This window comes from Vespa mandarinia, chromosome 25 (genome assembly GCF_050613455.1).
Source record: "Vespa mandarinia isolate Hongniang chromosome 25, ASM5061345v1, whole genome shotgun sequence".
Taxonomy (NCBI): Eukaryota; Metazoa; Arthropoda; class Insecta; order Hymenoptera; family Vespidae; genus Vespa; species Vespa mandarinia.
Genome location: NC_140834.1, coordinates 2,120,223 through 2,148,040, shown reverse-complemented (window position 1 = coordinate 2,148,040; position 27,818 = coordinate 2,120,223). Strand labels below are relative to the sequence as shown.

The window sequence follows — 27,818 nt, the reverse complement described above, 5'->3', positions numbered from 1 at the left end:
TTTTTTTTTTTTTTTTTTTTTTTTTAATTAAATAATCTATCAAGCGAATTCGAATGACATTTAATTATTAGAAAAAAAAAAGCTCTTCAAAGAACAGTTCGCAGTAGAGACAGATATCCCATTGTAGTTTTGAGAATCTAAAAAAAAAAAAAAGAAAGAAACAGTTTAACGAGTGACATATTTTAGCGTTAAATAGAAATAGAGGAACTGGTTTTTTTTTTCTTTTTTTTTTTCTAATCACTTACGTCGGTAAAGGAGGCCAATGATAGGACGAAAAATTTACCGGATGTTAATTGCTCCGGTATCATCATTCGCAACATACAAATTGTTATCATTTTTAAGTTCGTAGCCGAGACGTTATACCACTCGTAACGATAAAATGCATTGCTCAGGTTCGAACTCTAAATTTTGAAAAAAAATTTCAATGATTAATAAATACCGAGAGATTGCATATATTACGGTGTGTCTTATCGAATTAGATCGCTATAAATTTATTTTTATATTTTCAAATATTACAAGATAATTGCCATATAAATCGTAATTATGATTTAATAAATACAAACTATGTTTGGTTCGATTCAAGTATCTAACGTAAAAAAAATTTTTTTCTTGTATATTGTAAAGGATTTGAAAATTTTCAAAAAGAAAAGGAAAGAAAAGAAATTATTGTTTATAAAAATTAATCGATTTGTTTCATTTATAATAAATAAATTTTTCGTCAAATAAATCGATGTTAAAATAAAAAATTAGAAATAATTGAATCGATTACATACTGGGTGTACAAATTCTAAAGGATATAACAATACATATTCGATTTCACTGGATCTATAAACAAATGTTTCAAATAAAATTTTTTACGTTTTAGAAGAGAAATGTGATTTTGTTAAAATCAGTCATCCTGTATATAAAAATATCAATTTAATATATATTAATAAATAATTTTAATCACTTAATTTAATTTACGTGATACTTAATCTTTTAGAAATGATTAATAAATTTATTTAAAAATATAACAAATCTGACATTAGGAATATATAATAAATAATATTAATTAATGTATCAAAAAAATTAATATTAATTATCATTACGAAATTAAATATTGAACGATCTTAATTATACCTATTGTAATATTTATTTATTAATTAATCTTCATTAAGTTTCGAAATAAAAAATTATAGATTTATTAATAAATACGTGTTTGTTAGTAACAATGATCATTTTATTCCATTTTTTTATGAAATCAAATAAAAATAAATTAATCGTAATAATAAATTTACGTATAAATATTTATTAAGAAATTAAAATATTGTCAATAGAAACGAAACAATTTTACAGGCGAACAAATTAAATATGACACCCTTTATTTTGATCCATTAATTTCACTTACTTCCTGAATTAGACACTCGCCGATGTAACAATAAATAAACAATGTACTCAATGTATTAGTAGCATAAAAATTGAATACAATCACCGTAAATATTTCACTGCTTACTGAGCCCTGAATTGTAAATATCAGGAAGCAAAAAAAAAAAAGAAAAAAAGAAAAAAAAAGAAAAAAGAAAAGAATAAAAATAAACATCAAAGATATTCGTTGCATTTAATTAATTAACATAATACATGTAATAGTTACCAGAAGTGTATGGTAACCAGATGCACAAAGTTGAAATGCTGTACCCATTAATTGTTGCAATATTATTGTATTAAAATTGTCTTCCAAAGTTTTTGCTTGTCTAAAAAAAATGCAAATAATATACATACATACATATATATATATATATATATATATATATATATATATATATATATATATATATATACGTAATATGACATTTACATAATACGATTATTAATGTAATATGATAAATCAAATATAAAAAATATTTGTTACAGATATCTCAATTTTTTCATTAGATATTTCCATTTCTTCGTACAGATTGAATTGTTCAAATTCTAAAATAATAGCGAGAAAAAATCGGATACATTTCTAGAAAATAATACGTAACATTAATTGTTTATATCAATATATATATATATATATTTTGTCGGATAATTAAATGCGAATTTTTTTTTCTTTTTTCTTTTTTTTTTTTTTTTTTAATAAATTTTAATCGTCGGAGAATTTATTTCGATCTCAAAAAATAATACTTCAAAGAGAATTTACTTGTCCTTTGTTCATGTGAAATATGTGAACGTTACAAAATAGAAAAGTATTGTTTTCTGTTCGAAAAAAAAAAAATAGCACAGATGTCTTTTTAAAAAATAACCATGTAAACTTATCAAAAATAAAGATACGATAATTGCGACGACATTTTATCATTTGAATCGAACAATTCACGTTCGAAAAATTTTTCATTCATAAATGACTTTGAATTAATAAAAAAAAGAAAAAAAAAAAAAAAATATGTAACCTGCGTTGCTGATCGATCGTCGCTTTATAACGTGATATACATTTCAATTTTTTTTTTTTTTATTGCATTGGATTTAAAAAAGAAAAAGTTGTTTTTATTATATTTAAAAAAAAAAATTACCTTATATCAATTTATTTTTACCTTATCAATTTGTAATGTCGAAGTACAAGTTCCTTCATATTACGTTGAAAATCATCAGAGTCGTCGAGAATTTCTTTTAGCATGGAACAAAGAATTCCAAATTGTGCGGTAACATGAAATGCGAGATTTGCGAACAAACAATCAAATCCAACGTAACCTAATATAATAGCCGGTAATAAGAACAATTGATAAATGCAGAAACAAGCATAGATTTTAATGTCATATATATCGACAATGGTTTCTGTTTTGTACGGTGGTTTGTAAGTTAATGATGAATTTGGTATCACTGTAACGTAATAAAATATAATATATAATAAAACAAAAATATATATATATATAATTTATATAAAATACGAATAAAATAATTCATATAATATATGTACGATTTATATAATGATATATACATGTATTTCATATATTTTATTCAGAAAAAAAAAGTTAAAAAAAAATACGACATTCCAAAAAAGAAAAAAAAAGAAAAGTACTAAAGGGTCATTAATTTTCCGTTTTGAATTGAAATTCGGATATTTTATTCCGCATTAAAATATTTCTTTTAATATTAAATATTTCATTAAAAGAATTAATTAAATTTTAATTAATTAAAATTCTGACTAATTAAATTATTAAATATTTTTTTACCACATGAAAACATGAAACATTGCATTACATGAATGTACATAAATTTTGTTCTTTTTTCGTTTGCTACAAAAAAAAAAAAAAAAAAAAAAAAGAAAAAAGGAAGATATTCAATAAGATTTCATAATTTTTTAATCACGTAAATTTTACGTACGTAAATGAATAAAATAACAATTAATAAAATTATCTCTTATATAAATTTGATAGAACGTTTACCCATTTTCACGCTTAATCTCAATTCGTTCAAGTAATAAAAAACAGTGCCGCAAGCCATTGAAGTAACTGCTATCAACAGATAATATTTCGCCAATTTGCTATACTTCATGAAAATAAATCTTTTCTCGAATGTATTATATTTATCGACGTTGAAATTATTTTGTATTTCGACGAGCAAACGTCCTAATGCTTGTCTATTTATCCAGCACGTAGTCATTTTCGATAGCGTCATTAGAATTAATAAAACTTCGCTAAATATTGCAAGGAAATAATTGAAATCGTATTTACGATGAGTCATTTCGACTAATGCAAAGGAACAATGTAATAAAAGATAAATAAAAAAAAAGATAAATAAAGCATTAGAAACTTCGAGGGGCCAAATTCCAACGCATTTCAATAATAGTCTGTTCCATAGTATTGACTTCATTGCTTCGGTTACGTCAATTGTCTGTAAGAATAATATATTTATATATATATATATATATATATATAAAAATTAGTAAATATTTGAAAGAGATATAATAAATTATTAGAAATGAAATAAAGAACATTATTTAGTAAGTATAGTCTAAAAAAAAAAAATTACATAATGTTATTTTAATGATTTCGTTAATATGAAATAATCAGCAGCTGATAATAACAATTAAATAAAAAAAAAATAAATTTATTAATATTTATAATATATAATTGTAAATTTATATTAATTGATGATATTACATTCTCTTTCTATTTAATGAATAAATATAAAATATATAATTAATATAAGATACATATAGACATATGAAAGTTTTATCAACTTCACGATTGATCCCTTTTTTTTATATATATATATATAATTTGAAAAAGAAAAAATAATTTTGCACATTAGTGGTTAACGATTCTTTATCTATGGATTACAATTAAAAAGTTTTTTTTTTTTTTTTTTTTTTTTTTTTATAATCAGTATGATTATTTAGTATTGTAATCACATCCAATTAATATTCACTAATACATTTTAATTGTTAACATCTTAACATTTTCTTTTGTGCTACAATTTTTATTTCATCGAGTTATATGAAATAATTAATTAAAATAAAAAAATTTTGAAAAAGAAAACAAATATTATCAAAAAAAAAAAAGAAAAAAAAAACGAACTTAATTATATATGATCATTATAATTTAATGTACCAGAAAAATTACAAATTTATTTCGTAAAAAGAATACCAACGATATTGTAACACAAAAGCAATAAAAAAAAACAAATCAAAAGTAAAAGTTATTGCTAAACGTTAATAATTATTCTGTCCCTTCTTCTTTCTTATTTTAATAACAAAAAAAAAAATTTTATTGCAACAAAAATAAATAACAAACGAAATAAGGGAGATCACCAATTTAAAAATAATATTCAATCGCGCTTAGGAAGAGAAAAAAAGAAATTGTCGTGAATTACTTATTCATTATAAAAAAAAGAAAAAAAAAAAAAAAAAAAAAAATTATATACATATGACGATGTAAGAAAATCTAACACAGTATACTTTTTAAATCAATAAGATCACTTATTAATAAAATATAATTTAATTAAATCCAGTTAAACACACACATACACACACGCACGCACGCACGCACAAACTTGTATCTGACTTAATTTCTTTTCAATATCACCAATAGAATAATAATATTATACCGTATGTCTAAAAAAAAAAAAAAAGAAAAAGCAATATTGACTGCAAACAAACAAACAAAAAAATACATAAATAATATATAAACATAATATGTACGTGCAATTTCAAAATTATACAGAACACATATGTAAAAGTATACGGATATAAAATAATATTATCCATGCTTACTTCTATTTTTTTCTCCATGTTATCCCTCTGAAGGTTCACAATTGACTGACAGTAAAACGTTCGATCAAGCTCCGTTGTAAACTCCTTTTCGAAGGAAAAAAAAAAAAAGGAAAAAAAAGAAAAAAAAAAGGGGGTTAGAAATGCACATTTGAATAATATAATCAGCCAGAAGAGAGAAAAAAAATTGAAGAAAGTTTGTCCGTGACGGGGGGGGAAAAAAAAAAATCCATTAGAGAATTGATCGTTTAACTATGTCTCTTTGATACTAGGGATTGACAATTTTAAGATTTCAATATTTATTGAATTTTTTAGCCGATGTACGTCGGAAAACGTTTAGCGACTATCTCGATAGAAAAAAAAAAGAAAAAAAAAAAAGAAGAAAAGAAAAAAAAAAAAACTTTATTGTTACAACTCTCATTCGCACATTTTCTCTTCCGTTTTGTTTTTCTTTTTTCTTTTCTTTCTTTTCTATATTTTTTTTCTTTTTTCTTTTCTTTTGCGTTTTTATTTCACTCGTACAAGGGGTTGTTGATGTCGTCCCAGCGAAAGAAAAGTTTCACGTAAAGTAACTTTTCCATTGTGGTGTTAGGGTGACAACGATAAAGATTTTCCACCGAGTTTACCCCTTTTTTCTAATAAGTTATATCCGGTTTCCTGGTTATATTCAAAGTTTTTATTTCTATGATGTCCGTCATAAGGATAGTATCGAATGTAATAACAGACATTATAACGATCTACTTATCGTTGCTACATCGTGATTATTAGGCTAATATTAATTGTACGTTGTAAAATGCGTACGATTGAAAGGCATTCATTCGAATTAATTGATAAGAAAACTATCGATGTGAAAAAGTTTGAAAATATTCATACATTTTCAACGTCTATAACCTATCATCTTCTATATATCTATCAATTGTCATAACTTCATGGTGAACTTTGTCCTACGATAATTACGTGCATTATACTCACCGTAATACTCAACTTCAAGTTTACAATCAATTATCGACGATAAGAGGTCAGCAGTCTCATGTTCCTCAATTGATCAATGAAAAATCAATAAAAAGGATACTATTTGTTGACTATGTTCAATAGCACGTACTATTTATCTCGTGAGTATAATAATTGTTACTACTGTTCTTATACATATATATATATATATATATATATATATATATATATATATGTATGTATATTTACGTTATATGTATATTAAATTTAATACATACAATTGAATTTTTGATTATAATTTTGTAATCGTAATATAGAAAATTAAATTAATTATCTGCTTCTACGCATTAATATATATATTGATATTAAAGAAAAGAAATTTTACTATTTAGAAAAGAAAAATTCGATAAAATTACGAAATAGAAAATAATTGATTTTGATGATTAAAATAAATGATTTAAATTCATACTTTTATATGTATTTACTTTTTATTACAAAAAGAATAATCAATTGACTTGGAACGATATTTAATTATTATGAAAAAAATAAATGTGTTTTTGTTAATAAGTGGATCAAAAAGAAAAAAAAAGAAAAAGAAAAGGATGAAAAAAAATCTTCATATAAGTGTTCGTAGTAATGACAAATATCCCATCGTAGTTTTGAGAATCTATAAAACGAATTAACGAGTGGACATATTTTAATATAAATATAAATATAAATTATAGACTTTTTGTTTTTGTTTTTTTTTTTGTTTTTTTTTTCGTTTGAACACTTACGTCGGTAAACGAGGCCAATGATAGGATGAAAAATTTACCGGAAGTTAATTGCTGTTGTTTCTTCATTCGCAACATGCAAATTTGAACCATTTTTAAATTGATCGGTGACACGTTATACCACTCGTAACGATAAAATGCAGTGCTCAGACTCAAACTCTAAATTTTCAAAATCATTTCAATGATTAGTAAATATCAATGGATTGATATATTAAAAAATGTCCTATTGAATTTGATCGCAATCAATTTGTTATATTTCTCTTTTTATTTTTCTTCAATTATATTAATATTATATTCTTCAAAAATTATATTAATAACTTGTAAATATTTTTTAATAAATACAAATCAAATTTAATTTATTTTTAAGTCTTTGATTTGGCCAGAAACATAAATAGTTTTGAAAGTTGTATATCGTAAGGATACATTTTAAAAATTCATGGAAAAAAGAAAGTGAGGGAAAAGAAAAATTATTCTTTTGATAAAAATGAATCTAAATGATCTTTATCAAATATTTTGATTCAAATTTTATTAATTCCAAAAAAAAAAAAAGAAAAGAAAAATAATTAATCTTTTTAATTTTTAATAAATAAATTTATATGAAATGGATTGATATTAAAATAAAAAAAAATTATAAACAATTGATCTCCAATGATATATACGGCGTCTCAGTCTTCAAATTTTATAATGAATCTGATTGTTAATTTTGAAAGTGACCTAACTCCATTCTTGATAAGAAAACGCATATTATTCACTTAATAATTGCCACTATTTTAATAATAACTATAAATTTAACACCCTTAGATACACTTAAGTAGTATAACTCATTAGTATCCTATACGTATATTTTTAAATTCATGAAAACCCTTAAATATATCGATTTGAAGATAAATGGAGTTAGGCCACTTTCAAAATAAACGGCTCAAATGTATATATATTTCTTTTTCAATTAAATTTCATTCATTTTCAATATAAATATCATAGATATATTAATAAACATCGTCATATGTAAAAGTGATTCTTTCCTTTTCTTTTTTTTTTTCTTTCGTTTCTTTTTTCTTAAAATTAATTATAAATAACAAATTTTACGAATGAAGAATAATTATTAAAAATGAAAATATTTTCAATAAAATATGAACAAATTTTACTGACAATCAAATTAAATAAAACATCCAGTATCTCGTCAATTAATTTCAATTACTTCCTGAATAAGACACTCGCCGATGTAACAATAAGTAAACAATGTACTCATGACGCAAAATGCATAAGAATAAAATATTACAATCGTTAATCCTTCCTTCTTTACTGAGTCCTGAAAAGAAAATTTGTTAAAATAAAAAAAGAAAAAAAAAAAGTAAATTTATACATCAGAGACATTCGTTACATTCGTCCATTAACATGTAACATTGTAATACATACCAAAAGCGTATTGTAACCGGATATACAAAGTTGAAACGTACTTCCCATCAATTGTTGCAATATCAATACATTAAAATTGTCTTCCAAAGTTTCCGCTTGTCTGATTAAAAAATAAAAAAAAAAAAAAAAGAAAAGATACAAAAAAATATATAAGATATTAAAATAACACGATAATAGTTTTAATACAATATTATGAAATATAAAAAATATTTATTTATACGTTCGTTACTTATGATTATAATTATTCGTTTAGGTTAATCATTTTCTTCGTATAGTATTAATTGACACGTTATTAATCGTACAAAAAAAAATCAATCGTCAGAATATTGATTTCGATTGGGGAAAAAAAATACTTCAGACGAAAGTATTCTTTTTCGTGTGCAATATGTCATCGTTATAAAAAAAAAAAAAGTTGATTTCTATTTGAAAAAAAAAAAAAAAGTAAAAAAACCAAAAACCAAAGTTGACTTTTTGAAGAACGACATTGAAAATTTAAACGAAGAAACCATAAAGTGCGACAATATTTCCCGATTTAAATCTAATAACTACAAATACGAAGTAATTTTATTTTGAAAAAATATTCTCGTTATTACGGGTAAAAAAAAATTTCTAACCTTGTATTCTATCGAACATAGCTTTATAACATCGTCTCCATTACAATTATTGATATTGCTTGCATTGCATTCGAAAAAAAAAAAAAAAAAAAAAAGAAAACACAAAATCGAAAAATATTTAATTATTATCAAAAAAATCTTGATTATTACCTGATCAATTTGTAATGTCGAAGTACAAGTTTCTTCATATTACATTGAAAACCATTAGAATCGTCAAGAATTTCTTTGATCGAGCAACTTAGAATTCCAAATTGTGCAGTAATATGAAAAGCAAGATTTGTGAACAAACAATCGAATCCAACGTAACCCAATGTAATAATCGGTACTACCAATGTTTGATAAAGACAAAGACAAATATAGACCCTAATATCATCTACATCGATGATAGTTCGTGTTTTGTAAGGTAGTTTGTAACTCGATGATGAATTTCCTATTGCTGAAAAAAAAATTAATATATATATGTATTAATATTAAGATCTAAGAAAAATCAAGAGACAGATACAATAGAATTAAATCAAAAAAAAAAAAATAATAATTATTGAAGAAATTAGTGCCTGTAGTAGCCATTAAACTAATAAAAAAAAATGTATTTTATAAAACGTATATAGAAACATACATACATACATATATGTATACATGTACAAATATTATATATACAGAGTGTTTAAAAAGCATAAAATCTAAAACTTATATTACGTATTACTGAGGTCAAATAAATGGAAAAAGTTCATATAAACTTATGTCCAAAAATGCTTTATTGAATTTATTTATTTATATATATATATATATATATATATATATATATATATATATAAATTAAATCTTGTTTAAATCTATTTTCTATAATCTTAATAAAATAATATTAATTTTTAAAGGAAAATTATATTTTTTTTTTTTTTTACTTATTTTTTTTATAGTATTTAAAAAAATTTTATTTATTCAATAATAATATTAATAATAATATTACTTTTTTCAATATAAACATTCACTTTTTTACTAATAAACTTGTATATTTTTAATATAAACATTAAAAATAAATATACACTTAATTTGTTTTTAAGCATCAATATTATTATTGTTATTATTTCAATAAATTATTTGAACGAACAAATCTTTTCAACTTCTTCAAAATAATAAAACTGTATATATTTTTCTATTATATATAATTTCTATTGAATTATACATAATATATATTTTTATTGTATAATATATTTACTATAAAGTATTTATAAAATAAACTTTATATATATATATGTATATAATATACATGTTCGTGTGCATGTGTATGTGTTTGTATATATAATGTATATATTTAATATATCAATGTATATATATGTGTGTATACACATCATATATGTAATTACTAACACGATATATGTACGTATATATATGTATGTATAAAATATATATATATACTTATACATATGTTCGTATATAATGTATAAATATTTGACACAACAATTAATGAGAATTAATTTTAATATAATTATATATAAATATATATATATATATTTTGTTAATTGTTAAATAAATATACACACTTCATCGGACAATTGATTAAACTTTAAAAATATTTCCTAAAAGTTGGACACTAATTGAAAAAGAAAAAAAAAAAAAAAATAATAATAATAATAATAATAATAATAAAGAAAATAAAAGAAAAAAAGTCACGTTTAAATAAAAATTAAATAAAAATCATAAACGATTACATTGAACTATCGAAGAAAGAAATCATTGAACTTCCTGTTAGAAACCAGAAATCATCAGACTTTACTTCTTATTATTATTAAAATATATTTGTCGCGTGAAATCATGAAATCATGAAATCATTCTTAATACATTCTTCTTTTTTGTCTTTTCTATTATTTCCAACAATGGTGATATATTATTTTGGAAACTATGAAACGGGCGTTTTTGTTTAGGTTTTTTTTTTATTTTCATTCAACGCCCGTTTCATAGTTTCCAACCCTAATACATAAGTATCAGGTTGGAAACTATGAAACGGGCGTTTTTGTTTAGGTTTTTTTTTATTTTCATTCAACGCCCATTTCATAGTTTCCAACCCTAATACATAAGTATCAGGTTGGAAACTATGAAACGGGCGTTTTTGTCTAGTTTTTTATTTTCATTCAACGCCCGTTTCATAGTTTCCAAGCCTGATACAAACACATTCATAATTTATAATCAATCATAATATATACAAATACACAGATAATAAATAAAACACAAGATAATCAATAAAATTATTTCTAATGAAAAATTCGATTACCAATTTTAACGTTCGGTATCATCTCGTTTATCCAATATAATCCAACGGCAATAGACATCGAGGTAACAGCTATTAAAAAATAATATTTCGCCATTTTGGTATATTTCATAAATATAAATCTCTTCTCGTACGTATTATAATTGTCGACGATGAAATTATCTTCTAATTCGATTAACAAGTCTCCTAATGATTGCCTGTTAATCCAGCATGTAGATATTTTTGTTAGGGTCATTAGAAGTAAAATATTTTCCGTGAATATTGACATTATATCTCCGAGATTATGTTTACGATGTGTCAATTCGGCGAATGTTAATGAACAATGTAAGAGAAGATAAATAAAAAAAAAGAGAAAAAGAGCATTAGAAATTTCGAGAGGCCAAATTCCAACATATTTCAGTAACAGTCTGTTCCATAGTAATGACTTCATTGCTTCGGTTACATCGATTGTCTGTAATAATAATAATAATAATAATAATAATAATAATAATAATAATAATAATAATAATAATAATAATAAATATATATATAAAAATTAGTAAATAATTTTAATAAATTAAATAAGATATAATAAAATATTAGAAATGAAACAAGGAACATTATTTCGTAATTAATATCTAAACAAAACAAAAAAAATTATATAATAATAATGATTTCGTTTATACGATAAAATCGATAGTTTGTAATAATAAATAAATAAATAAATAAAAATATATATTTATTAAATATTTATAATATATAATCGTGAATTATTAATTGAACGAAGATATTATGTTCTTTCTCTTCTTAAAGAACATTTTTTTAAAAATTTTGTCTAGTATCGAAAATTTTTCGTAGCAAAAAAAAAAAAGAAAAATTACGTAGAACGATACCAATGATATCAATGATTTAACAAAATCGATAGCTTTTAATTACAATTATAATAAATATTTTTTATTATATATTAATATATTAAATATTAATTTTGAAATATTTTAATCGGTTTTCTTGTCTTAAAAAATATTATGTATACGTGTATATTAATTTTCATTAATACATTATAATACTAATTTTGTGGATTTTATTAATAATTTTATTAAGAAAAAAAAAAAAAGAGAAGAGAAAAATAAAGAAGAAGAAACAATTTATATTTTTGAAATTACGATTAGGTATAATAATTAGTTATATATTGTATACATAATTAATATAAGTATACGCATACATATATGCAAATGTTATCAATGATACGATTTATCATATTTGTTGTCAAATAATTTTTTAAAATAAAAAATATTATCAAAAAATGTAAAGGTATTTTTTTTCTTTAGTGTAGAATTAAAAAAAAAAATACATATATATATATATATTTCTTTTTTAATTTATAAAAAGAATATATATATTTATATATTCTTTTTTTTTAACGAAGAATTGATTAATTTCTGAAAATAAAAAAAAAACATTTTCCAGAAATGATAAAAAATAATTCACAAAGACATTTTTTCTCTGTAATGTAAAATTTAAAAGAAAAAAAAAATTCTTGCAATGAAGGATTGATTAATCCTTGTGATATAAACTCTCAGTATGATTAATAAATATTATCGTCACTTTTAATTAATATCAAGTAAAATATTTCAGTAATTTAAATCAAATATATCTCTTCGATTCATTTTCCATTTTACCAATTTGTAGAAAATAATTAATAAAAAAAAAAAAAAAAAAAAGAAAGAAAGGTATCATTAAAACTTAAAGAGACAGAAAAGTTTACGAAATTATATTATGATACAAAATATACCAATTTAATTATTATACAAATGCAATAAGAAGAAAATAAATCAAAAAGAAAAGTATTACTGTAAGAAATTTTATAATAATTATATCCATTAATATGATAATATACAAAAAATTATTTGACAATAAAAACAATGAATAAGGATTACAAATAACCTAGAACTCTAATCTGAAAAAATAGAGTTCAGGAGATAAAAAAAAAAGATTATCATCAAGAAACTTATTGATACGAAAAAAGAAAAGAAATTTTATTAATATGGCGATCTAAAAAAAAAAAGAAATAAAATAAACAACCATTACAATAAAATTCCAAAATCAATGCGATCAATTTTAATTAAATACAATTTATTAAAATCAAAATTAAAGAAAACAAAAAATTATTTGACAATAAAAACAATGAATAAGGAGCCAAATAATCTAGAACTCTAATCTGAAAAAATAGAGTTCAGGAGATAAAAAAAAAAGATTATCATCAAGAAACTTATTGATACGAAAAAAGAAAAGAAATTTTATTAATATGGCGATCTAAAAAAAAAAAGAAATAAAATAAACAACCATTACAATAAAATTCCAAAATCAATGCGATCAATTTTAATTAAATACAATTTATTAAAATCAAAATTAAAGAAAACAAAAAATTCTTATGAGATTAATGTCATTCCAATGTCATCGTATTAATAACAAAAACCAATATATTAATAATATGCCATCGTACGATAGAAAAAAAGAAAAGAAAAAGAAAACGAAAAAAAAAGTATACAAAAAAAATATAAATAAAATGTAAACAATATGTACGTGCGATTTCAAAATTACACATTGCACTAGATATAACAGTGTAACGAAAGAAAATATTATCCATGCTTACTTCTATTTTTTTCCCCATGTTATCACTTTGAAGGTTCACAACTGACTGACAGTAAAACGGTCGATCAACCTCCGTTGTAAACTTTTTTTTTTCTTTTTCTTTTCTTTTTTTTTTTTTTTTTTTTTTGAAGAAAAAAAAAGGGGTTACAAATGCACGTTTGAATAATATAGTCAGTCAGGAGAAAAAGAAAAAATGAAGAAAGTTTGTCCGTAACATTAGACGAGGAAAAAACGTATTTTAGAGAATTAATCGATTAACTGTATCTCGTTGATACGAGGGGTTGACGATCTAACGATAAAATATTTATTCAACTTTACCCGATGTGCCTCGGAAAACATTTAGTGACTATCTCTATAAAAAAAAAAAAAAAAAAAAAAAAAAAAAAAAAAAAAAAAAAAAAAAAACTTTATTGTTACAACTCTCATTCGCACGACGTTTTCTCTTCCGTTTTTTTTTCTTTTTTTCTTTACATCCGTTTATTCGCTCGTACAGGGATCATTGATATTCGTCGTTGCGAAAGAAAGTTTCATGTAAAGTAACTTTTCCATTGGACTGTTAGAATGACGAAGATAAAGACCTTTTACCGAGTTTACCATCTCCTTCTAATAAGTTATATCCTGTTTCCTCGTTAGATTCAAAGTTTCTTCTTTTTATGATTGTTCGTCATAAGTATAATATCGTACGAATCAAGAGACATTATCACAATCTTTGTTTCATTGTGATCTTTACGAAAGTATTAATTGTACAATCCGTACGATTGAAACGTATTCGTTGTGCTTAATTAATAAAAAAAATTTGCTATAATAAAATTTGTAAAATATATACTTACATACTTTGTGCTTCGAATCGAAATGTAATTTACATCGATAGTGAAATTCAATCGACAGTAGCGTCGATAATCGACTGTCATCACAGAGATATACTTTGTACCAGGTCGACAATGTAATTCGTATGATAAGGTCATCCAAAATTCGACGAATCTGTCGAATTAATTGCTTTACGATTTGAATAATCGTCTCCCACGAAATCTTTGCTTCATATACGTTTAGAAATTTTTTTTTTACGTGAATTAGCATCGGACGATTGCAACGGCCATTGCAATCGATTGACGAATCAGATTTCACTTTCCAGACGATACAGATTCGGCTCCCGATTTTCCGGTTCATTGTCCTCCTGTAAAATGCAATCTTCATTTTTCTCGGAAAAAAGAACTACCAATGATTAACGGATGCCGACTATGGCATTTCTTTTCTTTCCTTATTTTTGTAATTTTTCAACATTTTTTTCGCCACTCGTAACGCTCATAAACAAGTACAAGCTTATGACAATTTTCGCTTACGTGCGACGATCCGATTAATCATCGATTTGTTCTCTATATCTTCGTAACGTTCTAATCATTTTCTAACGAATGCTCTTGACTCACCCGTATATCCTAGCGCGACGATTGTTTCGGACATTTTCGTGCCTCGTTCGGTGTTTAGAATGAAACTTAGGTTCAAAATGTGACGCATATGGTGCATTCAATGATGATAATCGAAATTACGATTACAGACAATGTTGTTTATTATCGAAAGTTCGAGAAAAAAGCTGAAATATTCTTCGAGATGCATTAAGAGGAATGATGTAGTTTACTAATTCACGTTTGAATTAGAAACATAGCTGTTATTAGGCGTGTGTTTGTTAAGTCTATAAATTTATTATATGACAAACTGTATATCCTTTATTTTTCTCCATGATGAAATAATATTAATTAGCTTTAATATCGTCTTTCATTTTATATTAACAATTTACTGATAAATTAAAACATTAATTATTTTTTACATTACTTTTTATCAATTCAATTATAATTTAATTTTTATAAAACTAATAAAATTTTACAAATGAAAGTATTTGTTTCCGAATGACTGCTACAAATAATTATTTTCATTTGGAAAATCCGTTTAATATTATCATATTAAAAATAGATTATTATAATCATAAACACGGCACGGTGTTCTCTTCAATGAAATTAAATTAAATTCCTCTAAATTGTCAGATTGTTAGTGATGATTTGGACACATTGTATATTAAAAAAACGTATGTACGATAGAATCGAATTTTGTCCAAGTATTTTAACATTAAATAAAAAAAATTTTTCTTTTTCTTTAGAATAACTAAATATGTTTTTTTACATTATTATTGATAATACAAAAATAATAATTTTGAATTTGTTTAATGTATATAATTTTTACTATATTCAAATATGATTCTAATTTTAAATATATATATCTATTTAATTTAAAAATTATTATAAATCGAACATTTGGTAAAAAAATGTAATTATATCGAGTTTTACAAAATATTTGATTTATAATAATTATATATATAAAATAATTAAAATTATTATATAATTATATATATATATATATATATATATATATTGGTTTTTATTCCATTAATATTAAAAAAAAAAAAAAGGAAGATAATAAAGTAAACAAAATGAAAAGTTAGTCTAAAGGTAATAATTTCAGTCAAATATATTCATATAAATAACAAATATATAATCTATAACGTTTATCTTATAAATAGTTATTTAAATAAAATGATTCTATGATAATTTATTACATACAATATGTTTTATCTTCTTATCAAAATGTCAATAATAATATTTCAATAATAATTATTCAAGACTAATTTACAATTCTGTTTACATAAATGTTCGTAATACTGATAAATATGCCATTGATGTCTTCATTATCTAGAAAATTTACAAGAAATTGACAAATCATTTCAATCTTTATAAACGTTTTAACAATCGAAAATATTTTAACTTAAAATTCAGTGAAATAAATAAATAAATACGATCAACGAATGAAACAAACAAACAAACAAAAATTACTAATCATAGATAAAAGAAAATATTAAGGAGAACATTTCAATTCGTTCAACGATGATATATTATTAAATAAAAAATCATTACAATGGCAAGTAAATAAAAATAAAAATTTCGAAAGAAAATCGAAACTTGTCAAACGCAAATTATATATAAAAAAAAAAAAAAAAAAAAAAAAAAAAAAAAAAAAAAAAAAAGAAGAAAAAATTCACGCAAGAAAATGACAAAAGTAAAATATAAGGGAAATAGCAAAATACAAATAAAAAGTAAAATAAAAGAAAGGGAAAAAGCAATTAACGAGAAAAGTCAAATTAAAAAATAAAAAAGATAAAAATAAAGGGAAGAAAAATCTTGCGTGATGCGAATGATAGATTAAAGAAGAAAAAAAGAAGAAGAAGAAGAAGATGAAGAAGAAAAAAAGAAAAAGCAGAAATATTAACAATAACGACTCACATCGGTAAAAGTGCGTAAGGAAACAATGCAAAACTTCGCGCAAGTCAATCGTAGTGGTTTTCTAGCACGCATCATGCATATATAAATCGATTTCATATCGATCGTTGATAACTCGTACCAGTCGCAATGATAAAGCGCCTCGCACAAGTTCGTGCTCTGGATTGAAGAAAGAAAACAAAAAGGAAAAGAAAAAAAAAAAAAGGAAAAAAAAGAAACAAAAAAAAGAAAGAAACAAGATCGCATCAATAAACGATCGAATGAAATTAAAGATCGAATTGCAATTCAATTAATAATACGATTAATTACTTCCTCGATGAGACATTCACCGATGTAACAATAAGTGAACAATGTGCTCGATAAAACGAAAACGTATATAGCAAACGTTAATATACCGATTCCTTCTAATACAGCTAAACTCTACAAAATTAGAAATTATTTATTAAACGATTTAGAATGCAACATTTGTATAGAGTGATGTATACGTACGGAAAGTATTTGATAACTTGACATACAAATTTGAATAGTTGTACTTAATAATTGTTGACAAATGACGATGTTAAAACTATCCTCTAATATATCCGCTAATCTGAAACAAATACGAAGAAGATAAATTATTTGTTTTCATTTTTTTTTTCATAATGACATCTTTCTCATACTAAAAGAAACAAAAAATTTCTTCTTCCCTTCAAGTGATATTAATTGATATTAAAAATGTATAAAATTTATGTTATTTTTATTTTTGCCAAGGAAAAATTTCTTCAAGGTTTCAAAACGATCATTTCGAAATTTTTTTGCTGAAAAATCAAATCTTAATAATTCGTTGTAATCGAAGAAACGTATTCGAACAAAACTTCATTCGATTTTAAATCTAAAATAATCTGACTAAAACGTGACTTTAAGGGATTAAAACGACCGTTTTGAATTTTATTTTTCGTGATAAAAAGCTAAATTGATATAAAAAAAAAAAAACCGAAAAGATATATTTTCATACACACAATGAAATTATATTAAATTTATATTAATTAAGACGTAAAATGTATTTGTTTCATTCTAAATGTTAGAGCAAATATGGCATCGTTGAAAAAATTTTTCGACTTTCTCGCATAAGTCTACGACAAAAATCATAATCATTGAAATTTTTCTTGCAATTAAAACGTTTACAATCTCATTAAAGAAAATCAACATTATAAATTTATTATAAACAATCCCCGTTAGGGAACAAAACTATTTTGTCGTAACGAAATTGTAGCGAAATTTTTAAGAAAAAAAAAAAAATATTATCAAAAAAATTCATATACTAAAAATATTAAAACAATCGGCATCTCATAAGACGTATCCATCAACGCATTTGAATCGTTCAAAAAGAAAAAAAAAAAGATTTCATTCATTAGATGTTCCCTTAAGAATTAAATGACTTTATTAGAAAAATGATGTCACCTTATCAAACTATGATGTCGAAGTATCATTTTATGAATTCCATATCGAGAACCATCAATATCCTTTAAAATTTCTTTTACTCTACATCTCAATATTGCTAATTGACCAATAAGATGAAAACCAATAGAAGCCAATAAACAATCAGTACCACTATTAGCGGAAATGACCATTAATATACGTAAAAATTCATGTATGCAACCAAATGCATAAGTTTTTGCATCGTACGGCTTCAGCAATGGCTTTATTTTGTAAGGTAATTTATATTCCGACGTAGAATTTGTCATAACTGCATCGAAACAAAATACGTAATTTAATAAAATCATTCGTCAATTTTTAAATGACATTTTTGAAAAAAAAAAATTGTTCAAATGACAAATATTAATCAAATATTTCAATAAATCTCGAGATAACTAAGAAAATGTTTCAGACCAAAAGTTAATTCTTTCATTACATAAATTACAGTGCCGTTAGAAAAAATATAAGTTCTTAATTGAAAAAAGAGAGTTTTACTTGAAAAAATCTTTGAAGTTTTTCGTTAAATAAAATACAATTAATACGATAATGTTTCTCTGTATCTCTCTCTTTGAAAGCAGATAACTCTTGCCAGAAAAAAAAATATATATATATATGTATCTATTAAAATTTTGTCCATTATTTCACTAAAACGGAATATTTTAAATGTCTTCTATAAATGAATATAATAAAAATGTTAAAAATGTTTGTAATACCATTAATTATACCCGGTATGACAGTTTTACAATAATACAAAAGAATTATGAAGGTCATCGATGGTAACATAGTCATAATAAATATATAGGAAAAATTGTTATATTTCATAAAAATCAATCTCTCCTCTTTGGTTTTATAATTATCGACGTTGTAATCGTTTTCTGTTTCTGTCAAAAATCTTGACAATGATCGACATTTCATTCGGCACATTCCAAATTTCGTCAGTGTCATTATCATCAGCATGTTCTCGATAATGTTTGTCAGTACATAATGAAAATCATTGATGTAATCAATCAAATCGAGAAGTCCTAGAAAACTGTAAAGGCAACCATAAAATAGAAACAGTAGGAACAAGGAGTTCCGAATTTCCAATGGCCAAACTCCAGAAAAACTGAGCAATCGTTTGCTCCATGTTAGCGCTTTCATGGTATTGGTGAAACCTGTAATCTTGAAAAAGATAATGCAAAACAATAATGTTTCGATTAAATAATATAGTACGAAATTGGGTGATCGAAAATGTCCCTAGATAGTAAAATAACGAGCCTAAATTTTGTCTCGAAAGAATATTATTCGATTGGCCAATAGATTGTTACCCAATGTCACAATTTTTAATACAAATATGGACCCAAAAGTATCTCTATGATTTCGATAATCAATTATTCCTTTTCGAGATTTATAGAAGCTAATGGTTTTCTTTCCATCCAGAAATTCATAGGCTTTGTAGTTTTACATTAAGAAAGAAAAAATTAATACAAAAAAGTCTAATTAAAGTATATTTATTGATTTTCAAAATCAACTAGAGATTTTTTTGCTCCACCCTATATTAAATATTACAATGTTACTTATTGGCCAATTCAATAATTGTGATTTTTAAATCATCCAGAAATTTTTGATCCATCTGTTGGCCATCATGTATAATAAAAAAAAATTACGATAAATCTATCGCCGATGAATTTTCGTAATTCGTTATATCTTATTCATTAAAAAACAAAAACAAAAAAGTTAAAAAGAAATATGTCAAAAAAATATTAACGTTAAAAAGATTATAAAATTATAATCTAAAAATTTAATAAACATAAACGATTAATAAGATGCGAATATAGTAGGATTAATTAAAAATAAAAATAAGAAAAAATGTGTAATCAATATAATCAATATTATCGCTTTTAAGAAATTAAAAATATTTTTTAAATAATATTATCGTAATTAATACACAATGAAAAAAAAAGCCTACACGAAGTTTAAACTTTTCATGTATTTAAAATTATAATAAATAAATTTAAAATTATTAAATGTCACTGCGTTTCGCTGAATTATTGATTAAATTCTTTACGGGTTAAAATTTCACTCCTAATGTTCATTAAAAAAAGTCATTGTCACGGTCAACACAATTAAAAATATTAGTTTCATCAAGTTAAATCTTTTTTTTTAAATGTCAGTAAACTTATATGTAAAAATATTCTTTTGTACATATAATCAAAACACATTAAGAGATACACATATACATATATATTCATACGAGTATATAAATATTATATATATATATATATATATGTATATAATAATTTAAAGATCAATTTTTTAACATTAAAAGATTAATATATTGACTGCCATAGTATTTTCATACTTGATCACAAAAAGTCACAATAGAATTATCACAATTGAAATAAATTTAATAAAATAATTAATTATTATGCGACCAATAATTAAATAAAATTACACTCTTATCTCTGTAAACTTTCAACGACATGTGGTTGCACTTATAAATCCATAAGTTGACTAAAATCGTAAAAATAATAGCACAAGTACTAAACAAAGTTACACAAAAAAAAAAATAATAACAAAACACAAATATTGCATTAATTCACACCAGTCATAAAATTTAATTTCTGTTCTATATGTTGGTTAACTTGTGAATCATTAAAGATCAAAGTAGTCACTAATAATCGAAATATTAATTATTACTTATATTATAAAAAAAAAAAAAAGAAAAACTAAAAATAAATATTAATTCGTCACACATTCGTTTTGATAAATTAATAATAGAAATGATAATTTTTAATAAATATTCTTAATAGTTTCACAAATCACTAATGCAGTTTTTCTATTCATTTGTATAACTAGAAAATAATTTTATTCAATGTCACTTGACATATAGATTAATTGATTCTCGAATTAATAAGAAATTGTTACACCATGAAGTCACCAAGAAATTAATTAACAGTGACATGAAATAAAACTGTGGCAATCAATTTGTCAAAAAATTTTCAAAAAAAAAAATTACGCTTATTTGAAACCACGACGATGATTAAAAGAAGAAAATTTCTTAAAAGAAAAAAAAACAAAAGATCGTTCAGATTGCGCTTTAAAAAAAAATTCACGATATTTTTTCGAAATCTCAATAGTTAGAAAAATGCGAAGAAAAAAGAAAAGAAAGGATTGCGATTTTTTGAAACCGTCACAATGGCTTTTTCAAGAGAGTCGAAACAAATTCACTCGGGACGATTATTGTCACAAAACGTCGCACTCGTCAAACGAACTGGCAATTAACAATAAAAAAAAAAATAATAATAATAATAAAAATAAATCGACGTTATCACCGTACTTCTTTGGTTCTTTCCATTTTGCTCGCTCGAAGGTCACCGGCCGACTGTTCGTCCAAGCACGAACTACTCCCGACGTAAACTACGTACGAAAAGGGGTTGAAATTGGTTGGCTGAATAGTTCATGCGATTAACGAAAAAAAAAAAAAGAAAAGAAAAGAAAATGTGAATACGAGTCAGTTTTTGCGTCCGTTTCGAACTGTATAGAAGGTACGGACCAAAAAAAAAAAAAAAAAAAGAAATGAAAAGGGGTGAGTCGTCAACGGACGAAGTCGACTCAACAATAATCGATCAACATTTGGCAGACGGTGTTTTGCATTAATCATTTTTATCTACCCCTTTCTCTAAGTACAATATACCTTGTCTACTCTTTTTTTTTGGGGACTCTATATCCGTCGAAAGTTTCTACGTAACGCCCTCGTGAATATTTTTCCAGCAAAAAGGGAAACAGCGTGGCTCAGTATTATTACGGAATAGAAAAAAAAAAAATTGAAGGTTATCCAAGTTTTTAAGTAGTTGAATTCTACCCTTCCACGAGTCTTCTTCTTGTCAGTTATCTTCTAATCGATCGTTATGAGGTGTACAAAAAAATATGCTACTGCATCGGACGCTATTAGAATGGAATTGTTGAAGATCATTGGGGTTGTTTCTGAAAATAACAAAAATTATTAATAAATGCAATTTGTATATAGGACATTTTCATGTGACAAAAATGATTAATTACAAGCGTAAAGGACTTACTGAAATTATTATTTACCCAAGTGAATTTTGTTTTATTATGCCAAAGAATGTAACTTTAAAATGTTATGTTACTCGAGAGATCGATTACGGTGAAAATGCATAATTGATTAATAATTATCGATGACAATAAACTGAACGTTTAAGTTTATTATTTCTTACGTTAAAAGAAACACGTACACAAATACAATCATATGCAACATCAATAGTACATATACTCATATGCATACGTTCATATTTATTCTCAGTCATCAATAATATGAAAATTAATAATCTGTATATAATATATATTGGATATCATAGGTATGTATATAGATGTTTTGATATTTTAAACTATATTTAAACTAATATTAAAATATAAAATTATTATATATATATATAAATCCTGATTTAAAAAATTTTAATTTATAATAATTTTTAAATTAAATTTATATAAGTAAAATTGAAATTATATTTAAATATAATATATATTTAATACGAGTATATATTCAAATATAATTAGAATTACATATGTTACACAAATTATAATTTTTGTGACATCGATAATTATGTAAAAAAAAAAAAAACAAAAAAATATTTAAATAAAAAAACAATTTTATGCTAATGCAGAAAAATTTCTAGTAAGGTAAAAAAAAAAAAAGTGAAAGATTAGACTAAAAATTAGTTTGAGTCAAATATATTCATATAAATAACAAATATATCATCCATAATATTTATCCTATCTATGCTCATCTAAATAACATATTTGTATTTTCATTTATTACATGCAACATATTCAAAAGTTTTATCAAAATTTCAATAATAATATTCTAGTTATTATTATTCAAGACTAATTATTTCATAATTTTGTCTCCATAAACGTTCGTAATACTGATAGGTACGCCATTGATGTCTTCATTACCTGCAAAATTTACAAAATTTAACAAATCATTTGTATCCCGAAGTGTATAAATTATCGAGAAAAAAAAAGAAAAAAAAAATGCGAAATAAAAATTCAGAAAACTAATAAAAAAGAAGGTGAAAAAAAGAAACGTTCAACGACATATGATACTTCTTTGTAAAAATAAAACGAACAAAAAATATAAATGATATGAAAAAAAAAAAAAAAAATACTAATAAGAACATTTCATCTCGATGAATGTTGAAAAGTTAATAAATAAAAACGCGATCAATGACAAACGAATAAAAATAAAAACTACTATAAAAAAAAGAAAAAAAAAAAAAAAATCTTGTGAAAAGCGAATCATGAATTAGAAGAAAAAAAAAAAAAAAAAAAAAAAAGAAAACAAAAGATTGGCGGAAGAGAATGACGAAATTAAAATATAAGGAAAGAATAAAAGGACAATTAACGAGATGCCGATTGAAATAAAATAATTTAAAAATAAAGAAAAACAAAATCTTACCTAATCTGTATGACATATTAAAAAAAAAAAAGAGAAAAAAAAAAAAAGAAAAAAAGAAAAATATAATATTAACAATAATGACTTACGATGGTAAAAGTGCGCAAGGAAACGACGCAAAATTTCGCGCAAGTCAATTGCAATGGTTTCCTAGAGCGAATCATGCAAATGTAAATCGATTTCATATCGATCATCGATAACTCGTACCAGTCGCAGTGATAAAGCGCCAGGCATAAGTTCGTGCTCTGGATTAAAAGAAAGAAAATAATAAAAAAAAAAAAAAAAAAAAAGAAAAAAAAACGAAATAAAATAGAATTAATAAACGATTGTATCTAAATACGGATTGAATTGCAATTCAATTAATAATACGATTAATTACTTCCTCGATGAGACATTCACCGATGTAACAATAAATGAACAACGTACTCAACAAAACAAAAATGTGTAGACCAAAAATTACTATACCGATTCCTTCTAATACAGCTAAACTCTACAAAATTAAAAATTATTTATCAGACGATGTAGAATGCAACATTTGTATTAGAATGATGTGTACGTACGGAGAGTATTTGATAACTCGATATACAAATTTGTATAGTTGTACCTAATAATTGTTGGCAAATGACGATGTTAAAACTATCCTCTAATATATCCGCTAATCTGAAACAAATACGAAGAAGATAAATTATTTGTTTTCATTTTTTTTTTTCATAATGACATCTTTCTCATACTAAAAGAAACAAAAAGTTTCTTCTTTCCTTCAAGTGATATTAATTGATATTAAAAATGTATGAAATTTATGTTATTTTTATTTTTGCCAAGGAAAAATTTCTTCAAGGTTTTAAAACGATCATTTCGAAATTTTTCTGGTGAAAAATCAAATCTTAATAATTCGTTGTAATCGAAGAAACGTATTCGAACAAAACTTCATTCGATTTTAAATCTAAAATAATCTGACTAAAAAGTGACTTTAAGGGATTAAAACGATCGTCTTGAATTTTATTTTTCGTGATAAAAAGCTAAATTGATATAAAAAAAACAAAAAGATATATTTTTATGAACACAATGAAATTATATTAAATTTATATTAATTAAGACGTAAAATATATTTGTTTCATTTTGAATGTTAGAGCAAATATGGCATCGATGAAAAAATTTTTCGACTTTTTACTTTCGCATAAGTCCATGACAAAAACCTTTGATCTTTGAAATTTTTCTTGTAATTTAAACCACTTAAGATATCATTAATAAATACCTATATTATTATAAACAATTTCGCTAGAGAACAAAACTATAAAATTTTGTCGTAACACAATTGTAATAAAATTGTAAGGAATGGAGGAAAAATTTTTGAAAAGTTCATATCTCAAAAATATACCCAAAAGAACTGCAAGACTCGCGATTCATAGCGATCGACGTATTTGAATCGATTAAAAAGAAAAAAAAAAAAAAAAAAAGATTTCATTCATTAGACGTTCCTTTAAGAATTAGATGATTTAATTAGAAAAGTGACGTCACCTTATCAAACGATGATGTCGAAGAATTATCTTATGAATTCCTTGCTGAGAAACATCCTTTAAAATTTCCTTCGCTCTACAGTTTAGTATTGCCAATTGACCGGTAAGATGAAAACCGGTAGAAGCCAATAAACAATCAGTACCACTATTAGCGGAAATGACTATTAATATACGTAAAAATTCATGTATGCAACCAAATGCATAAGTTTTTACATCGTACGGCTTCAGCAATGGCTTTATTTTGTAAGGTAATTTATATTCCGACGTAGAATTTGTCATAACTGCATCGAAACAAAATACGTAATTTAATAAAATCATTCGTCAATTTTTAAATGACATTTTTGAAAAAAAAAAATTGTTCAAATGACAAATATTAATCAAATATTTCAATAAATCTCGAGATAACTAAGAAAATGTTTCAGACCAAAAGTTAATTCTTTCATTACATAAATTACAGTGCCGTTAGAAAAAATATAAGTTCTTAATTGAAAAAAGAGAGTTGTACTTGAAAAAATCTTTGAAGTTTTTCGTTAAATAAAATACAATTAATACGATAATGTTTCTCTGTCTCTCTCTCTCTTTGAAAGCAGATAACTCTTGCCAGAAAAAAAAATATATATATATATATCTATTAAAATTTTGTCCATTATTTCACTAAAACGGAATATTTTAAATGTCTTCTATAAATGAATATAATAAAAATGTTAAAAATATTTGTAATACCATTAATTATACCCGGTATGACAGTTTTACAATAATACGAAAGAATAACGAAGGTTATCGATGGGAACGCAGTGATGATAAATATATAGGCAAATTTGTTATATTTTATAAAAATCAATCTCTCCTCTTTGGTTTTATAATTATCAACGTTATAATCATTTTCCGTTTCAGTCAAAAATCTTGATAATGATCCATGCTTCAATCGGCATAACCCAAATTTCATCAGTGTCATTAAAATCAGCAAATTCTCCATAATATTTGTCAATACGTATTGAAAATCATTGATGTAATCGATCAAATCAAGAATTCCTAAAAAAATGTAAATACAACCGTAAAATAGTAATGGTAGGAACAAAGTGTCCCGAATTTCCAATGGCCAAACACCTGAAAAACCGAGCAAGCGTTTGCACCATGTTATCGCTTTCATGGTATTGGTGAAACCTGTAATCTTGAAAAAGATAATGCAAAACAATAATGTTTCGATTAAATAGTATAGTACGAAATTGGGTGATCGAAAATGTCCCTAGATTGCAAAATAACGAACCTAAATTTTGTCTCGAAAGAATATTATTCGATTGGCAAATAGATTGTTACCCAATGTCACAATTTTTAATACAAATATGGACCCAAAAGTATCTCTATGATTTCGATAATCAATTATTCCTTTTCGAGATTTATAGAAGCTAATGGTTTTCTTTCAGACCATCCAGAAATTCATAGGCTTTGTAGTTTTACATTAAGAAAGAAAAAATTAATACAAAAAAGTCTAATTAAAGTATATTTATTGATTTTCAAAATCAACTAGAGATTTTTTGCTCCACCCTATATTAAATATTACAATGTTACTTATTGGCGAATTCAATAATTGTGATTTTTAAATCATCCAGAAATTTTTGATCCATCTGTTGGCCATCATGTATAATAAAGAAAAATTACGATAAATCTAACGCCGATGAATTCGTTATATCTTATTTATTAAAAAACAAAAACAAAAAAATTAAAAAGAAATATGTCAAAAAAATATTAACGTTAAAAAGATTATAAAATTATAATCTAAAGATTTAATAAACATAAACGATTAATAAGATGCGAATATAGTAGGATTAATTAAAAATAAAAATAAGAAGTTAAATGTTTTTTTACGCGACAGTAAAGTTATATAGAAAAATATTCTTTGGAAGATATAATTAAAACATTTTAGAAGAAACACATTAAGAAATAATCATATACATATATATACATACATAGTATATAAATATTATATAGATATATATATTATATGCATATCTATATTCGTATGTATATAATTATTTAGAGATAAATTTATTAATAATTAAATATAAATAAATTGACTGCCACAGTAATTTTAATATAATAATTAATTATTTCATATTTAATAATTAAATAGAATTGTACTCTTAACATTGTAAATTTTCAATGACATGCGATTGCTCCTATAAATCCGAA

The 27,818-nt window shown here is 23.7% G+C and overlaps 4 protein-coding genes across 7 annotated transcripts; all 4 read right to left on the bottom strand.

Annotated features, from left to right (window-relative positions):
• Nucleotides 1-86: 86 nt before the first annotated feature.
• LOC118446665 (odorant receptor 82a-like) lies at nucleotides 87-5,248 on the bottom strand. The gene is made up of 7 exons (XM_085664209.1): nucleotides 5,231-5,248; nucleotides 3,402-3,849; nucleotides 2,550-2,835; nucleotides 1,631-1,730; nucleotides 1,388-1,498; nucleotides 246-401; nucleotides 87-137 (listed from the first exon to the last, which is right to left on the bottom strand). The coding sequence occupies exons 1-7, from the start codon at nucleotides 5,246-5,248 to the stop codon at nucleotides 87-89; spliced, it is 1,170 nt and encodes a 389-aa protein (XP_085520335.1).
• Nucleotides 5,249-6,745: 1,497 nt separating this feature from the next.
• On the bottom strand, nucleotides 6,746-14,819 carry LOC118446664 (odorant receptor 85c-like). The gene is made up of 7 exons (XM_035877600.2): nucleotides 14,709-14,819; nucleotides 11,251-11,698; nucleotides 9,132-9,417; nucleotides 8,368-8,467; nucleotides 8,150-8,260; nucleotides 6,955-7,110; nucleotides 6,746-6,845 (listed from the first exon to the last, which is right to left on the bottom strand). Exons 1-7 carry the CDS (start codon nucleotides 14,787-14,789, stop codon nucleotides 6,795-6,797), a joined length of 1,233 nt encoding a protein of 410 aa, XP_035733493.2. The 5' UTR covers nucleotides 14,790-14,819; the 3' UTR covers nucleotides 6,746-6,794.
• A 1,729-nt stretch (nucleotides 14,820-16,548) lies between these two features.
• Nucleotides 16,549-22,875, bottom strand: LOC118446663 (odorant receptor 13a-like). The gene is made up of 7 exons (XM_085664130.1): nucleotides 21,976-22,875; nucleotides 19,370-19,817; nucleotides 18,642-18,927; nucleotides 17,691-17,790; nucleotides 17,511-17,621; nucleotides 17,205-17,360; nucleotides 16,549-16,616 (listed from the first exon to the last, which is right to left on the bottom strand). The coding sequence occupies exons 1-7, from the start codon at nucleotides 21,991-21,993 to the stop codon at nucleotides 16,566-16,568; spliced, it is 1,170 nt and encodes a 389-aa protein (XP_085520256.1). The 5' UTR covers nucleotides 21,994-22,875; the 3' UTR covers nucleotides 16,549-16,565.
• Nucleotides 22,876-23,422: 547 nt separating this feature from the next.
• LOC118446677 (odorant receptor 13a-like) lies at nucleotides 23,423-27,551 on the bottom strand. 4 transcript variants are annotated; one of them, XM_035877618.2, is made up of 6 exons: nucleotides 26,352-27,551; nucleotides 25,630-25,909; nucleotides 24,672-24,771; nucleotides 24,491-24,601; nucleotides 24,201-24,356; nucleotides 23,423-23,612 (listed from the first exon to the last, which is right to left on the bottom strand). In XM_035877618.2, the coding sequence occupies exons 1-6, from the start codon at nucleotides 26,776-26,778 to the stop codon at nucleotides 23,550-23,552; spliced, it is 1,137 nt and encodes a 378-aa protein (XP_035733511.2). In that variant the 5' UTR covers nucleotides 26,779-27,551; the 3' UTR covers nucleotides 23,423-23,549. The 4 variants fall into 4 exon arrangements, 2 of the variants coding, with proteins under 2 accessions (XP_035733511.2, XP_035733512.2); XR_004839648.2 differs by having other exon boundaries at nucleotides 23,473-23,612; nucleotides 24,538-24,601; XR_004839649.2 differs by having other exon boundaries at nucleotides 23,473-23,612; nucleotides 24,577-24,601.
• Between the last annotated feature and the right edge of the window lie 267 nt (nucleotides 27,552-27,818).